This window comes from Sebastes fasciatus, chromosome 16, assembly GCF_043250625.1.
Source record: "Sebastes fasciatus isolate fSebFas1 chromosome 16, fSebFas1.pri, whole genome shotgun sequence".
In the NCBI taxonomy this organism is placed as follows: Eukaryota; Metazoa; Chordata; class Actinopteri; order Perciformes; family Sebastidae; genus Sebastes; species Sebastes fasciatus.
In genome coordinates, this window is record NC_133810.1 from 28,692,671 (window position 1) to 28,710,796 (window position 18,126).

The window sequence follows — 18,126 nt, forward strand, 5'->3', positions numbered from 1 at the left end:
TCGATATTGTGCAGCCAGTTTAGTTTACATTAAGTAAAAAAAGACACTAAAGACAACTGTACACAAAATTTACATTCCTCTAACAGTTCAACATGGCTTCTGTTTTCTAAGCTTTTTTTTTTTTTTACAATCAGGTCCAGTATGTACAGTTATGGGGGGGGACATATGTTTAACTCGGGGAATTGATTTGTCTCATTGCACACTGTACAGATGATGAGGGATTATCTGAAAAAAAGAGGAAGATTCACCTGAATGATCATAAACAAAGAGAATAAATATTTCCTACTATTTAGAAGAATGGGAAATTAAAGCAGAGCTACGACAGTGAAAGATAACAAACCTGAATTGACCACGTTGGTTCCTATGCGACATTATAACTGTAGATGTTTAAATCTTTTGTCTGCATCCGAGCTGTTTATTTGAATATACATTTTGTTTTGTTTTTACAAGTGAGCCGTATTACTCCAAGAACCTCTCTGTTCGTTGAAAGACAATAAAATTCAGGCACTGGAGGACAATCACAATAAACTGAAAATTGCTATCTGTGCGTTGAGATCAGAATTAAAAATGTTGTACTCCGAAAACAGATCAGAAAATTAGTTCCCTTGTACCGTCTCCCCGTTTACAAACTAAACTTGTGTGCCCAGGAAGAAGCGTTTGAGATGATTTGCACTTTGTACAAAAATCTATATTCAAACTAGAGCGTGATGACAACATTTTGGAGTGCTGCAGACGTTAGTTGTCCTATTGTTCAAGGAGTGCTACAAGTCTTGTACTTGTGTCATTAACTAAGGTTTCTTAAATATGAGTTGTAAGACAAACTTAAGTGATGTTATTGGATAGAGCCACACTGTGGGGTGGGGTGGGGTGGGGTACATTAATAATTTTGACATTTGAAACTCTTTGTGTGGCAGATATAAAAGGATGTAGACAAAGTCACACGTATGTTTGTGTTGGCCAAAGCAAAACAAACAAAAGAACCTTTCCTTGTTGAATTTAAGGAAAAGAAATGTGTTTTTTACATGTTGACTCGTCAACAGATGAGGCGATTCACTGTAGAACTCAAATTATCATCTATAAAACAACCATCTTGTTTCCATCCGGTGGTCTGTATGTTTGCCATTTGAGGCTTTAATTTACACTATTAAACAGACACCACATCTCACTTTTAACGCACTGTCGGTCATAAACAGGATCTTTTACACAGTAGAAGGTGTGTTGTATATTTTGGCGGTGTCACTGTTAACCAGTCTCTCTTTTGTCCCCAAGTTTGAGAGCTTTTTAAATTCACAATATATAATGAATATTCACAATAAAAGCTGATGCATCTCAAGTGACAATTCGTGTTCATTTGTTTCTTATCTGAAGAGGAGTCCTGGGTTCAAAAAGGTTTCCAGGTTCCCGGTGAGAAACAAAAACCTTTATCTGATCCGCTGTTTGCTTCAAGTCTTCCGTGTGGCGGTTTGGGGGGGGGAGGGTGTACAGTGAACCGGGGCCGGGACTCTACCACTTGCCCCTCTTGCTCCAGTCCTTAGGTGTGAAGTGAAGGCATTTTGGATCTATGCGCAAGTGTCTCTTCTGCATCGCTCTTTCGTGCCCGTCCACAATGTCCTCTGAAAGAGTCAGGATGTACTGGCCCTAGATTCAAGAGACGAGACGGAGTCACATTTTTAGACAAAATTTCACATCATATTTTCTAGAGCATACTGCATACAATTTTGTAGAGCTCTTCGGATACCATTTTCTCTTTCCCATACCGATTCCGATACCTGAACTTGCTTATCGGCCGAGTACCGATCAGTTATCAGTGCGTTAAAAACAAAAAAATCTATTTATATATTAGAGCTGTCAATCAATTAAAATATTTAATTGCCATTAATTGCATGATTGTCCATGATTAATCGCGATTAATCATATTATCTGTTCAAAATGTACCTTAAAAGGGAGATTTGTCAAGTATTTAGTACTCTTATCAACATTGGAATGGACAAATATAGACTTTCTTTATGCAAATGTATGTATATATTTATTATTGGAACAATGTTTTTGGGAATCGATACAATATATACAAATATAGATAATATCACGATACTCAGTATTTTCTAACACCCCTAACGTGAGCTAATAAATGATATAACATATTGGATCCGTGCATAGACTTGTGTATTCACCGATACCCAATCCAGCATTTTAGGCTGTAACAGAGGCGTTTCCGATACGGATATTGGAACTAAAAATAACAACATCTGGCTACATCAATATGTGATCTGAGTGGATACCACTAGTGTATTATATCAGCTACCTGTGACCTTTGGCGTCAAATATTGCTGATTTCATCATCATTCATTAAACCTTTTATTAAATTATCTTCACTTTTATTTGATAGAAGAATTCAAACAATGCTTCTCCCTATAATGACATTAAAAACATTCACAAAGTTTCAAAACATCTGAAACTACAGTTGAATGGAAAGTTGTGTGAAGGCTGATGACAGAAGTGTGGAAGGTCACCGTTTTTACGACTGCTTCTAGTGTTTTACAAAGGTTGCAAGGCATTTCAGAAAGCCTTCCGTGCCAAAGTATAGGGGTGAAAAATCTCCACTTCGGACAGAGGTCACCACTGATGCACCATTAATTTAAGTTGTTAATTGATAGACCACCATGCTGCAGATGAAATGAGAAAGAGCAGGGTTGAGGATGAAGGAAATAAAACTGGAACACAGCGTTGGTCTCTCACCTTGTAATAGTTGATGAGGTTGAGGTACTGGAGCGTTGAAATGACGTCTTCTTTCTTTACACTTGTGATCTCACTGATCTCACTGGAGGTCAAATGAAAAGTGAGCCAATCATTAAACTGCTGTTGTGAACAATTATTCTTTGGAGACAATTAAAGGGTTGAGATAAAACACCGCAAAGAGTCACGTACTTGATGGTGATCTGCGGCCTTTCTCCGTTGTCAGGTTTAAGGTCCATGAGAATTTCCAAGATGGTCTGGGACCAGTAGGAGCGATAGGACAAAAGACCGAGATCAGAAAGAGGCTTCTCAGGCGTCCCCGTCTTCCCCTCTACCTTGGACAGCTCGTAACCTGACAAATAAACACACAGTGAACAGATCAGCACAGGCCAGGTGAACATAGAAAATGCTCAAAGTATTTGAATGTATTTAGTGAACATTGTGCCGCTATGTTTTATACGACACTTACTGAACTCAATGAGCAGTTTGCCGTAGCCTCTCCGCTGGTAGGGAGGCAAGGTCAGGATGCAGGCTACGTTATAATCTTCAGTCGACTCTTTTTCCTGCACACGGGAAAAAAAAGTTCAGTTTTGGGAACCTCTGTTTCCAAGCTGTTACGAGTGGACTGTACATACACACTCTAACAGTAGTTAAAAATGATTTGCACAACTTGTGTACCTTAGAGAAGTAGCCCACTATGTGGAAGCCTTTGGAGTCATACTCTGTCATTACATAGAAGAGGAAAGGGTCTGTGTCGTAATACAAGGTTTTGTGGTCCAGGAAACACTTAGCAAGTAAACACAGGTTCTGGGAATACGTCTGGAAATATAAAACAGACATATATCAATCAAAAACAAATGTAAAAAAAAAATGTTGAGGAGAGAGGAAAATATCCCGTTACTTACTTTGTTTTTCCTGCCGTCAATCTCAAAAAATGAGATGGTGCCTTTGCGGTAGATCTCGTTGCCTGGAGGATGTCTTAGATTACATTTTGTCTGTCAAAGAAAAAGGAGGTAAGCGCAATGTGCAACAATCAAACAGCGAGAGATTAAGGGCTTAAGATGGCGACATACTGATGATTCTTACCAAATGCCTCTGGAGACACTTCAGGCTTTTGAGGTACTTGAGACAGAATTCACAGAGGTAGAGGATGGGCAATGTGGTGAGTTCCTGCGGGTACGGCGAGAAGTACCAGGGCTTCAGTCTGTGGCGTCCTAACTCTATGCACTCTATGTTTTTCATCCGGGTGACAATGTCGTCATGGCTGCGGTCGGACACCAGACTGCCCGTCATGCGGGGCGCGGACGGGATGCCGTCCGAACTGTCTTGGGAATCCTGATGGAAAACAATGTGAACATTAGACACATTAGACAAACAACAAGCTGCTTGATCATATCGAGCATTTGTATTTTAAGATTTCTATAAATAAGTAACATGGATAATCACAGTGGCTGCACACATTACCAAAAGGACTAAAGTTTGGTCTGCTGTAAGCTAGTTTTATTGGACCCACTAAGACACAGATGCATTTGCACAGCAACACACAATCAACGGGCAATAACAGGAAGTATAACAGACCTCTGGTGGTGGTAGAAAGACGCTGGCACTTTGAGGGTTGTTGTACTGCAAAACCTTTATCATCTAGCAGAAAGAGACACAAAAAACAACGGCTTTTAGAAACTAAAGAGGGAAATAAATGGTTCTCATCTACACTGAACAGTTTGGTTGAGGGGCAGATTGAAAGCAATACTGAACTTCAGTGTAACACGATTATGGACGATTATTTTATGAGGGTTTGACGGATTGTTTTGTTAACTTGTATGATAAACCCACTGCAATTTAAACTCAACACAACGGAGCTGCTCATCTCGAGCAAATAGCCAGAGTGAATAGAAACCCTACAAAAACCAAGGTCTGACTTGCTTCGTTTAGTGACATTAAAGGTCCCATATTGTAAAAAGTTTGATTTTCATGTGTTTTTTTATTTTAAAGCAAGTCTAGGTGCTATATACAGTATAGATACTGTGAAAGTATCAAAAAGCTCAATCCATGAAGTAATACACAGCCTGTATTCAGAAACTGTGCATTTGAAACAAGCCGTCAGGATTTCTGTACATTTGTGATGTCACAAATGTACAATATATATAGACCATAACACAATTTTAAACTTAAACATTCTAAATGTGTCCCAGCTTATTTCCTGTTGCAGTGTACGTGAATGACATCAGCTCACAGGAAGTAAACATGAACCCAAGCTGTTACCTAGCAACGCAATTCCGTTGAAATGTGCTTAAACGGAGCGTTTCAGACAGAGGGTGAATACAGGTATATTCAGGCAGACAGTATGAGGAAAATAAAGTCGGTAAACATGTTCTACTACAAACATAAAATTTGAATACGAACCTGAAAATGAGCATAATATGGGACCTTTAAATCTTTTTATAAAACGGCCTTGTTAAATGTATGTAATCAATGTATGTAATCCTCTGCTGGGTGACACCACCAATCTCTCAAAAACAAAGAATATACATCTCAGGTTATTTTGTCAAATATTATAAATATGTTGTAATACAAAATTAATTGACAATGAATTCATTATTCTTTTTGCTGTAATACACAAAATGTCCCTAATACTTGCTGGTATGTTGTAGGCCAATTGTGTTTATTTCCAACTAATCCAGAAACATGAAACCAAACAATAGGGAATTGTGACAAAATTAACTAATTAAAATATTAGTTGTCAACATACTTGTGTTTTCTAAGGATGATTACATAGAAATAAGCATGATGAAAAAAAGAAAAGGGGAAAAGCATTCATGTGAGAAATATGTTAAATTCTTTTCTTAAATTTGGGATTCTTTTTCTAAACAAAGCTTTAATCCTGCTCATATTAATAAAGGCAGTATTTGTGGTCATTTTGGCTGTTATTACTGATGTAAATGATGAACATAAATAAAATGTGTTCTTTGACTAAGGTGTAGAATGTAATACTCTATGTATACGGTATACATTTTATTTTTAAGTGCTCAAAATTAAGATTAAATTGTGTATTTTCAAAACCAAAAACATGCAGAGACAGTGACATAAGGTATATATTTGACAGGAGGAAATAATAAGCCTACTGTAAAGATGAAATATACTGAAGTTATATACCTCGTCAGTTCCCCCACAATTAGCTTTCCTCTTCCTCCCGGGCTGCGAGGGGATGAGTCGTCGGGCGGTGCCGTTCTATCGTTATAAAGAAATGAGACGTTACACAATAGCCAGTGAAAAAATACTTCAAGCCAAATATTTAAGAATCCAAGACGGATTTTCTTACCGTTGTGAGCGAGATCTGTTCATGATCTTCGCGGGACTTGAAGGTGTTGGTCTCCCTCACAGCAGGAAAAACAGACGCCTGAGAGGCTTCAGCTGAACTTGGCAGGGAGGGCACGGGGGTGGCCGGGGATACCTGAGTCGCCAAGGGGACGGGATCTACTTTCCTCTTCTGCAGCAAACAAACGTTGTTAAAGACATTTGGCTTAAAATGAGTACAAGCAGACCAAAGCACATCTGAATTTTTGTTTCCACACACGTTTTGATTCCACTCAGACCAGAGGCATGTGTTCAAGTTTTTCAAAAATGCACAGCAATGTAATGATTAAAAGCTACTCCAGTTTTGTTTCATGAAGCAGTGCCATCTTAATATTATCTACAATCTGTTTACTGATATGAGCCAAGACTGTGTCTGGTTTAATAGCCACAGCATTTCACATTAAGCAGGTTTTTACCTATTTCTGTTTATCTCCAGGTTAAACTAGTCCAATGTAAACGCCCTATTAAAACATAACATAAAGCATGGTATTAAGATGCAACAGACACATATCAGCTGCAACTCCACTGGGTTTACACTCACAACTAAAAATGTGTCTTCAGGAGTCTTAACTGCCTGCATCAACAACTTTCACCTCTTCCTTGTTGCGTTAGCTGCTTTATTTTTTTAAATATTTTATTTTACACCTGCAGATAATGAAAGCTCATTAATAATAATCAATAATCAATAATCCATCTTCAGCACAACATGAGAGATTACAACATAAACAGAAGACACCAGCTACCTTGAAAGATTTGAAGTTGAAATGTGGCTTGACAAGTCCAGTGCATACACCCGACAAACATTTGGACACACTGTGTGTTAAACCACTTCCAGATGTGATCTGCACGACCGGATCGGCATCTTCCTTTTTTATGTCGTGGTTGTTTATTTCTGGATTCCCATGCAGTTCAGCATGGCCCGACAGCTGTGTGATCACACAAGATGTACGTTAACACCAGGTTTAAACAAGGTCTCGGTCATTTCAAGAATGTGTACATTTTCAAGTTGTACCGGCGTGGGGAGGGTTTTGCCTCTGGAAGGAGCTGTGGCAGACTGTGCGTTGAGATCTTGACTCTTTCTCTGAATTGAACAGAAAGGAAGAGAAGGAAGGGGGTTAACTGACATTCACGTTAAAAAAAATCACATTTAACATATAATCCTGTGCCCATACGGCTAGCAAACACAATATATACAGTGTCGGTACATCTTAACAAATCATTGTTTCACACAGCATGCAAAGTACTGTAGGTCATTAGTCAAGTTACCATGGAAACTCTTGCTAATATCTTGTAGTTAAGCAGTTTTTCTGCTCAGCAAACCAACATAAAAACATAGTTATTCTTTTTGTTCTTGCTGCACGTATTGACCACTGATTACAAATACTAAATCTACACCACACAGATTATTATATCCACTTAGCAATATTCATAACAGTAATTGAGATTGACATTAACTTTTAAATTCTGTGAGTAGCTTGAAGCAATACAAAGGGCGAAACATGACTAATCTCACTCATTTAACAGAAATAGCATCCACTGGCCTTCCTTGAAGCCATCTTTTAAAATGACTCCGTCACTGTTGCAGCTGTCAAACACACCAGGATGAAAAGGCTAATATTGTATAATCTAGTGTCTTCACTATGGTAAAATAATGCAGCCAAACCTGGGTGTACTGTTGCAATGTTTGGGGCCTGAGATAAACATCTGGATGTGTAGCATACGCTTACCACGTCTCTCTCTGGAGAACTGGGACGGGAGCCTGGAAGACCGTTCTTGGTTGGCGTTTTAGCTTCTTTCTTGGGGAATTGAAGTTTCTTCATGTCCAGCCTGTCCCCCGTAACCCACTCATCCAGGCGCTTGTTGACTTTTGACACAAACAAGAAGACATTTGCCGTCATGTTTCTGTGTAACGTATTTCAGCCTGTGACAATAACAGTTAAAATGTCAAAGAAAAACAAGAAGTAACACAAATGATACTCACAGTCGATATAGTGAACATAGTAAAGCTTTCTCGAAGACACTTCCTTCACACTTAGAATTTCAGCCAATGCTGTAAGAAGAAGCAGAAGAAGTCAAATTAAAACTTGCAATGAACTGTACTCAAATCAACAAAATCATTGTGATGGACATTTCAGATTTACCACCATGCTTAATAACAGTCAACAGACATTTGGGGTTCAAGGATTCATGTAGCTTTCACTAAACTAGGGCAGCAAGTAGTGCTGAAACAGAATCAGATTCAGATTTGTTTTCCAAGTACATGTGCACATACAAGGATGCACTTACACAGAAATAGAAATAACAGCTAGGAACCAGGACAACAAAGCTGTTAGAGGGTTATGGATAGCGTATGACTGATTTAAGTGCTCATCAGAGTGACGGCCTGCAGAAAGAAGCTGTTCTTGTGTCTGGTTGTTAGCAGAGTACTCAATCAGTCAATGGACAGAAACTCAAATTGCAAAAATACCAATTTGTTGGTTTTAGCTTGTCAAGTGTGACAAATTGCTGCTTTACATTATTGTCAATTAAGTATCTTTTGGGACAGTAATTTTAAGGCTCCAACAATGAATTGAAAAGATAATTGATGACACAAATAAACATTTGCATCCCTTGTCATGAGTTAGATCTAAGGTTTCACAAGATACTAAAAAATACAGGAAAAAAAGTATACAACTACAATAAAAATGATGTAGAAATGATTCTTGTTTTTAGCTTTTATAATGTGAAATAGTGGATAGTTATACCTCTATTATAAATTGACTTTAATAAGAAAACTAAGATGATGTTCTTAATATGCCTTGTACAAAGTATTTGATCTGTCAAAACAAGTAGGACCATTTTAGACCAAACATAGCCTTTATAAGTGAGCCAGTTTGTAGTCAGGCAACCAGCTGTGTTATCTGAACAATGTGTCTCAGATTTGTAAACAACAGTCTGATGTCAGATTAGTTAGTCTTTCCTGATAAAATACATTTATAAAATTGTCCCTGAGAGATGTGTAGTTAAGTTATTGTTGGCTATAACAATGGTGTTAGCAAGCATTCAACTTAAAAACACCCCATGATGTAGAAATTATTCTTGTTTTTATCTTTTATAATGTGTAAGAAGAGTGGATAGTTATACCTCTATTATAAACTGACTTATATTAAGCCAAAACATTTGGAAACACTGCATTAAACCCACTTGGAGATGAGGTTTAAAAATATCATAAAATATGTGTATTTATGCTGAGTCAGAGTGATAAAGCTTGTAAACAACAGCCTGTTGTCAGATGGATTTCACCTAAGTTAGTGTTTCCTGATTAAATATATTTATAAAATTGGCTAGTTAAGTTATTGTTGTCTGTAACAGTGGTTTTAGCAAGCATTCAACTTAAAAACACCCCTATAGTACAGCTCCATGTGAGCCCAGTGAGTGTGGTGTTGAAAATTCATACGACACCTTCTCACACAAAAAGTACCTCAATCATATATCTTATACTGTATATGTTCTTAATGTATATGTTCTTAATATATATGTTCTTAATACACCTGTATATGTTCTTAATATGCCTGTATATGTTATTAATGTATATGTTCTTAATATGCCTGTATATGTTATTAATATATATGTTCTTAATATGCCTGTATATGTTCTTAATGTATATGTTCTTAGCATGCCTGTATATGTTCTTAATATATATGTTCTTAATATGCCTGTATATGTTCTTAATATACATGTTCTTAATACACCTGTATATGTTCTTAATATACATGTTCTTAATATGCCTGTATATGTTCTTAATGTATGTTCTTAGCGTGCCTGTATATGTTCTTACTATATATATGTTCTTAATACACCTGTATATGTTCTTAATGTATATGTTCTTAATACATATGTTCTTAATACACCTGTATATGTTCTTAATGTATATGTTCTTAATATATGTTCTTAATATGCCTGTATATGTTCTTAATGTATATGTTCTTACTATATATATGTTCTTAATACACCTGTATATGTTCTTAATGTATATGTTCTTAATATATATGTTCTTAATACACCTGTATATGTTCTTAATGTATATGTTCTTAATATATATGTTCCTAATATGCCTGTATATGTTCTTAATGTATATGTTCTTAATGTATATGTTCTTAATATGCCTGTATATGTTATTAATATATATATGTTCTTAATATGCCTGTATATGTTCTTAATGTATATGTTCTTAATATATATGTTCTTAATATATATGTTCTTAATATGCCTGTATATGTTCTTAATGTATATGTTCTTACTATATATATGTTCTTAATACACCTGTATATGTTCTTAATGTATATGTTCTTAATATATATGTTCTTAATACACCTGTATATGTTCTTAATGTATATGTTCTTAATATATATGTTCTTAATATGCCTGTGATAATGTTCTTAATGTATATGTTCTCAATGTATATGTTCTTAATATGCCTGTATATGTTCTTAATATATATGTTGTTAATATGCCTGTATATGTTCTTAATGTATATGTTGTTAATATGCCTTGTACAAAGTATTTGACCTGTCAAAACAAGCAGGACCACTTTAGCCCAAATGTGTAGCCAGGCAACCATCTGTGTTACCTGAACAATGTGTTTCAGATTTGTAAACAACAGCCTGATGTCAGCTGGATTTGGCTTAAATTAGTCTTTCCTGATGAAATACATTAATAAAATCATCCCTGAGAGATGTGTAGTTAAGTTATTGTTAACTGTAACAGTGTTTTCAACCTAAAAACCTCCGTATAGTGCAGCTCCATGTGTTCCCAGGTGGTGTTGTCAGGCTGCAGGCCGAGGCGTCCTGATAACAACAGCTGAGCTAACAGCTAGTTAGCTTAGCTTAGCTTAGCTTAGCACATATGTAACGATACTTACGCCATTCGTCCTCGTGTTCCTGGTTCTTACGGAGAACCGGGAGCCGACAGCCCTCCACGATCTCGACCTGTGGAAAACAACACGTTAATGTTCATCCTGAGAGCGGTTAGTGTTTCTGTAATAACAGTTATCTCTGTTAGACCCACCGATGATGCGCCGTCCGCCATCTTCATGTCATCTGCGCGAGCCGAGCAGCGCGAGCAGGAGGAGGAGGAGGAGGAGCGCGGGGGGTTGTGGGAAAATGCCGGTCCAACACAAAGATGATGGAAACAACAAGATGAGAAAGGTTGAGGAGCGGAAGTCGGGAAAACCAACCCGGAAAGACGAAGCAGGAGTCTTCACCAAGACGAAGATGAGAATAAAAAGTAAATAGAAATAAAGAATACAAAAATAAAGAATAGAAAATAAGAAATAAAGAATACAAAATTAGTATAAAGAATAAAAAATAAAGAATAAAGAATAAAGAATAGAAACGAAGCAGGAGTCTTCACCAAGAGGAAGATGAGAATAAAAAGTAAATAGAAAATAAGAAATAAGAAATAAAGAATACAAAAATAAAGAATAGAAAATAAGAAATAAAGAATACAAAATTAGTATAAAGAATAAAAAATAAAGAATAAAGAATAAAGAATAGAAACGAAGCAGGAGTCTTCACCAAGACAAAGATGAGAATAAAAAGTAAATAGAAATAAAGAATACAAAAATAAAGAATAGAAAATAAGAAATAAAGAATACAAAATTAGTATAAAGAATAAAAAATAAAGAATAAAGAATAAAGAATAGAAACGAAGCAGGAGTCTTCACCAAGAGGAAGATGAGAATAAAAAGTAAATAGAAAATAAGAAATAAAGAATACAAAAATAAAGAATAAAGAATAGAAAATAAGAAATAAGAAATAAAGAATACAAAATTAGTATAAAGAATAAAAAATAAAGAATAAAGAATAAAGAATAGAAACGAAGCAGGAGTCTTCACCAAGAGGAAGATGAGAATAAAAAGTAAATAGAAAATAAGAAATAAAGAATACAAAAATAAAGAATAAAGAATAAAGAATAGAAAATAAGAAATAAGAAATAAGAAATAAAGAATACAAAAATAAAGAATAGAAAATAAGAAATAAGAAATAAAGAATACAAAAATAAAGAATAAAGAATAAAGAATAGAAAATAAGAAATAAGAAATAAGAAATAAAGAATACAAAAATAAAGAATAAAGAATAGAAAATAAGAAATAAGAAATAAGAAATAAAGAATACAAAAATAAAGAATAAAGAATAAAGAATAGAAAATAAGAAATAAGAAATAAGAAATAAAGAATACAAAAATAAAGAATAAAGAATAAAGAATAGAAAATAAGAAATAAAGAATACAAAATTAGTATAAAGAATAACAAATAAAGAATAAAGAATAGAAAATAGAAATGTAGCCGTGTGCCTAGAGTTCGTCTAACTGATATAATATAAAAATAACAAACGCCGTAGTGAATGAGCAGTGAGCAGCAACGACCACCAGCTTTATTCAATACTGATGTAATACTACAACAGACCCGTAGCGGAAGCTACCTGCCCTACAGCAACAGAAAAGGACCAAAACATCTTCTTCGCCCAAATACAGTTTAACCCATTAACAAGTGTAGGAGAGTCTGTTACAGAAAACATAGAATATACAAAAATAAGAAATAAGAAATCAGAAATAAGAAATAAAAAATAAACAATAATAAAAAATAAAAAATAATAATAAAAAAACAACAACAACAAAAACAAAAAAAAACAAGAGGCAGATAGGATTCTTTTTATCAGTCCGTGTTCTAGCAGGTTTACTTTGTGATTACCTCGGTACTCCATTGTTCAAAACACTTACAAAACATCAATTTAATCTTAAATTCCAATGGCTTGATGATCCCATCCTATGAGCAAAAATACAAAATTCTAAATACAAAATACAAAATACAAAATACAAAATAAAACCGAAACAAAAGAAAAAAAACAAGAGGCAGATGCACTATCTGAACTTTACTGAATATGTATTTTTTTAATCAGTCCATGTTCCAGCAGGTTTACTTTGTGGTTCTCTTAATACATCCATGAGTTACCTCGGTACTCCATTGTTCAAAACACTTACAAAATTAAATTTACTCTTAAATTCCAATGGCTTGATGATCCAATCCTTTGAGCAAAAAATGGGCTAAATCTGGTTAAAAGGTAAAATTTTAGATATAGGTTACGGTTCATTTCAATGATAGTTATTCAATAACTATATGCTGTCAACGCTCTTTAGAAGTTGTTCCAAAAGGCTGGTTGTGCTCCCTCGGAGGAGCTCAGAGCATACAGGGGCATTGCAACATCAGCACTTGCAAAACAGTAGCTACTGAAATAACTTCAGAATTATGATGCATCAACTTCTAACTGCATGCCCAACTACCCTCTTGTTCTCAGTTTGCTGAATTTAAGGGGAGCCAAGTGGCACAGGGGTGCAACACCTTTATTAGGATTACTACCACCTGATTGGACAGTGAGTGCATCGATCTGTCTCGGGGATGCTGAGGCCTTATTAGGGTTTAAGCCCATTTGATGACTATGCAGTACTCATAAAAAACAACCAGGAGATTGAGTACACACATCCAAAAAAACTGAAATCAAACCAGGTACATTATGTCGAGATGAAACGACATTTCACATATTCATTCTCACACATAATACTGCAAAGAGACTGCGTGACATGTAATGACATAGAACATGCAGAAAACACTGATGTATTCCTGTATGTTTTCAAGAAGAGATGGTATGGTACATTTCTTGCCAGCAGGGGTCCCTCTTGTCTACAACCTCATCACATCTAGAGGAAAACAACTAAACAGGCTTTGTACAGACTGTGACCTCCTACATGACTTTCAGTGACAACATTAATTAGGGCGTAATACACAGCTGAATGGTGATTTAGATTAGTTAGACCGTACGGGATCTGAATACCAACCATGGGACCTGTTATAAGTTCAGCACATAAATACACAATGATTTAATATTTATTAGATTTTTTTTTCATTTTACCTTTTTTTTCTCACCTCTATATGCAACGACGAGGGCATCTCAAGGTCAAAGTCTGGAATCTAGTTTCCTAACCTGACACAAGCTAAGCTACCCGTCTTTTTACATGTTGCTCTCCAGTGATGGAGAAAAATTAATTCAAATCTTTATTAAAGTCTCAGTGCCTTCTCTTTTGTCACCTGCTCTCAGCTTTCTCATGTTATGATGAATATAGGTTATGACTAAACTGCTTCACCACATTGAATGGAGCCATTATGCTCGTTTTGCGGAAGCACTTAAATCCCTCTCATCGTGCTGCATTGTGTTTACAGCTCTCGAATCACCAGGACAATGGCGCCTTTGGGCTGTAAAATGTGTAAAGAAAAATTGCTGATCTTTGTGGTTCTGGGTGATATTTACACCTAGCTATCCATTTTAAAAGAACACTTTCTCCTCTGTCCAAAATAATACAGCTTACATTACAAAGAGGCTCTGCTTTCTTATGTGTTTTCATATTAATACATGACGTGAAACACCAACCAAGCTAATATTGGGTATTTCAGCAACCAATGGTGGTTATTGACATGCCTCTAATGTGACTTTAAAGCTAAAACCATTGTCTCATGGCACATTTATATGAAGAGTGAACAACAAGTTTAAAAAAATGTAACTCCACAAGACCACATCAGTGCCCTCAAAACCCTTGTGTACGGACAAACTGTCATAAAGTGCTCTTGCTGAAATATCTGATTGAGCAAACAACCAATAACCAGATATATATTAACTTAGTTAACTTTGTGAACATGTGAACTAACATCAGTCAATGTCTAAGTGAATCATCTCACTGAGCGAGGGCAAAGGTTATAAATGATCTTTATTATAATCCTTGGAACAGCGTTCAGTATACAGAACTTGCATTTTTTTTCGAGTTGGGAAACCATAAATTAAACTGTAAATGAAAACAAAGTCATATCAAACAAAAATGAAATAAAAAAAACAATTGAACAGCCTTCCGTTCTATAGGACTAATTATCAATCAGACAATCGTAGCTTTCTGTAGGGATAGCCTGCATATTATTATTATTATTATTTACCATGCATGATAGAGTGCACTAACGTCAGGTGGCTTATTATGACAAACAGGTGAAACAGTGACATGAGAAATAAAAGTGTAATAAAAGAGAGTGAAGCATTTTGATTTGAACATACACTCATATGCTGTATCCCGCACAGTCACTTCCAGAATACTGCTTACATGATTTTAGCATCTCGACTGTGAGTGATGATCACTCTTCTGACCTAGAAGGGACGCTGCGAAACAAATCCGTAGAAACATGACAATTTTAGGAGGATTTGAAAATCCAGTTGGATCTGAATCACTAGAAACATCGTGGGCGACTTTTCAGAGCTCTTTCTTTGGTCAGAAGATTAATGAGGACATTTGACAACATAATCTCACTGAGAGGTACACCCCTCTACATTTCACATTTCGCAGCAGAAGAGAGATTTGTTTTCTTCTTTGGTACCACAGCCCTCAAGACCTCAGGCCGAGACGTTCACAGACTGGTTAATGACTTCAGCACTGCTAATTATCCCTGCTTTGTTCCGGGGTTTCTTTTCTTTTTTTACATCATACCTGCAGGTCTTCTACCAACTCATGATTTTTCATATAATTTGGGGAAAACACAGATCTGCTGTGTTGGCAGTAAAACTGACTTTATGCAATACTTCTTCCATGCTACACATTTTCCTGCGCTAAGATCCAATTACCTTGACGGGATCTGACATTAAAATGGCCGGTGGCTTTCTTCCACGGCTTATCCAGCACCGTCTATACAGTACATTTATTAATTCTGCTTGTGCCCCTCTAATTAAATCCTTAAGAGGGTCATCCAGTAAACACGTCCACCACATTAGTTACTGAACAGAAGCAACAAAAATATAATGAAAAGATGAAACAAAATACAGATTGCAGCACATTTTCCTTTCATGAAATTGGTCTCAAACACCTTTGGATGGTTATTGCACATAATAAAACTGTTAGGAACAAAAACAACTCAAATTAAGCTCTTAATAGAAAACATATGATGCCGCAGCAGTGGGAGGTATAACAGTTAAACATCACAATGTCGACTATTGCTATTAATGACAGCATCCCAACCTCCACCTCCACCTGTCTGTGCAGGACTCCACCTGCTGAACACACTGATCTGCTCTCTGATCCAGTTTGTTCCTAAAGAGACCACCAGTCTCTTCAGCTACATAATGACACATGTGGTTGACTGTCTTTTATCCTTCCTCATATTTCACACATTTCTACGCTACCATCTCTCTCCTGTTTCTTTCTTCTTTTTTAATCCACAGCAGTGACGCACTCGACTCCAGATATTCAAAAAATGTCCAGCAGAAAGCGGAGGATACGCATCTCCTCAAACACGGCAGGATAAACACATTTGGATGAGGAAATAAAACCGATTTACTCTGAAATTTAATATTTCGTAAATTTCATTCCTAATGTGAACATGCAACATTCGGTTGCTGTTTTTTCCCATTATACTTTCAAGCATCACATAGATATATAAAAATAAAATAAAATTCAAATAAATAAAAAAAGAATAAACATTGAAAAATGCAAATGTACATTTGTTTACAGCATGACATATTCACTGTACAATCGTTGATTATATACTCACGTTATTTTATGCATTATAATAAGGATTACTAAGTAGCATAGTTTAAGTAAGAAATATTTCATAGCAAGTCTATTGGAAAATATTTGCATTGCCCTGCAACAAGGAGAGGCTCTTCTAAACATTGCCATGGGTGAATGTGTGTGTTTGCTTGTGTGTGTGTGTGTGTGTGTGTGTGTGTGTGTGTGTGTGTGTGTGTGTGTGTGTGTGTGTGTGTGTGTGTGTGTAGCTATGTACCTGTGTGTGTGTGTGAGAGTGAACCAGCATGTTTGGTTGACATAAGGTGTATGTGCAAACAATGAAGCAGAGGAAACTCAAATCATTCTAGTTCAGAGGCACAAAAACTGTCCAGCCAGCGTTTCAAGTATCTAGCATCGTTTTGGACAACACACATCTGTCAGACATCAGCAAAGCAGAAGAGAGAAGAAGAGAAAAAAAGGATATTTCCTTTTGTAGCTCGGTAGGGAGGCAGCTAAAGAGTCATACAACGAGTGGAAACGAGCAGTTCGAAGGATTGTGTCAAAAGAGCGACACTTTTTTTAAGCACAGAATAGGCTGTTGCACTTCACCTGAAACACCGTTGTCTCTGTGCATCAGGCTGGAAACAGCAGTCATGCTTGCGTTCACATTCTGCTCCCTGCTCACAGAGTGTTTCCCCCGGTTATGGCAGAAACAAACGTGTTATATTAAGGAGCAGGTAAGGAATCCTATGCCTGGTCGCAGGGTGAATCCACATCAGTCTTTGTATAAGACATTTTTACAAACATTTCATCCTTGTCGAAACGTTCTACCACCTTTCAACGTTAGGGCAGAAGGTCCTGCAATAATGATCCCCACTGCAGGTGGGAAGCGAGGAAAGTCATCCACTGGCAGTCGTTTTGTTAATATTCCGTAAAGAAAAGCCACCGTGTTCAGCGTCTTGGTAAGGATACCCGATGAGATGATCCTACAGGAGAGCTAGAAGCCGCACAGAAGTTTTCTGGCACTGAAAGTTTCCACTTTTCCTGACGGCAATCAGACGATATCCATCCTGAAATCATGCTCCTTTGAACGGAATTCTGATGTGGACCTCGGATTATCTTTTTACGCACTGGATTGAGAAGCTACAAGTTATTGGACACTCCTGCACCAGGATGGTTACTATGGCTCCCCATAAACCCGGAGGCTGTGGCACTTTCTTGGAGTTACCAAAATTTCTCAGTTTAGAGACACATGCTTTCTGTTACTTTGTTGGGTATTCTGTTTATGTATAGTGCAGATACATAATATTTTTAGAAGGTAACGGTGATCTGAAAAATACTATTACCTGAAGGACAACTAATAACAGAGTAGAACAACACTTTTTCCTTCTTCTTGAATAACAAACCGTTTAAAAGATAATATTATACTGTACAGTTTGGTGGAGCAGCACGGCTTTCTGATGATTT

At 36.4% G+C, this 18,126-nt stretch overlaps 1 protein-coding gene across 1 annotated transcript; it reads right to left on the reverse strand.

Moving 5' to 3' along the window:
• On the reverse strand, positions 1-11,319 carry LOC141753255 (histone acetyltransferase KAT5-like). The gene is made up of 16 exons (XM_074611738.1): positions 11,134-11,319; positions 10,988-11,054; positions 8,069-8,137; positions 7,815-7,951; positions 7,100-7,168; positions 6,831-7,013; positions 6,053-6,220; positions 5,887-5,961; positions 4,312-4,374; positions 3,820-4,068; positions 3,639-3,728; positions 3,412-3,552; positions 3,203-3,296; positions 2,926-3,085; positions 2,737-2,818; positions 1-1,638 (listed from the first exon to the last, which is right to left on the reverse strand). The coding sequence occupies exons 1-16, from the start codon at positions 11,158-11,160 to the stop codon at positions 1,504-1,506; spliced, it is 1,809 nt and encodes a 602-aa protein (XP_074467839.1). The 5' UTR covers positions 11,161-11,319; the 3' UTR covers positions 1-1,503.
• Positions 11,320-18,126: the final 6,807 nt, after the last annotated feature.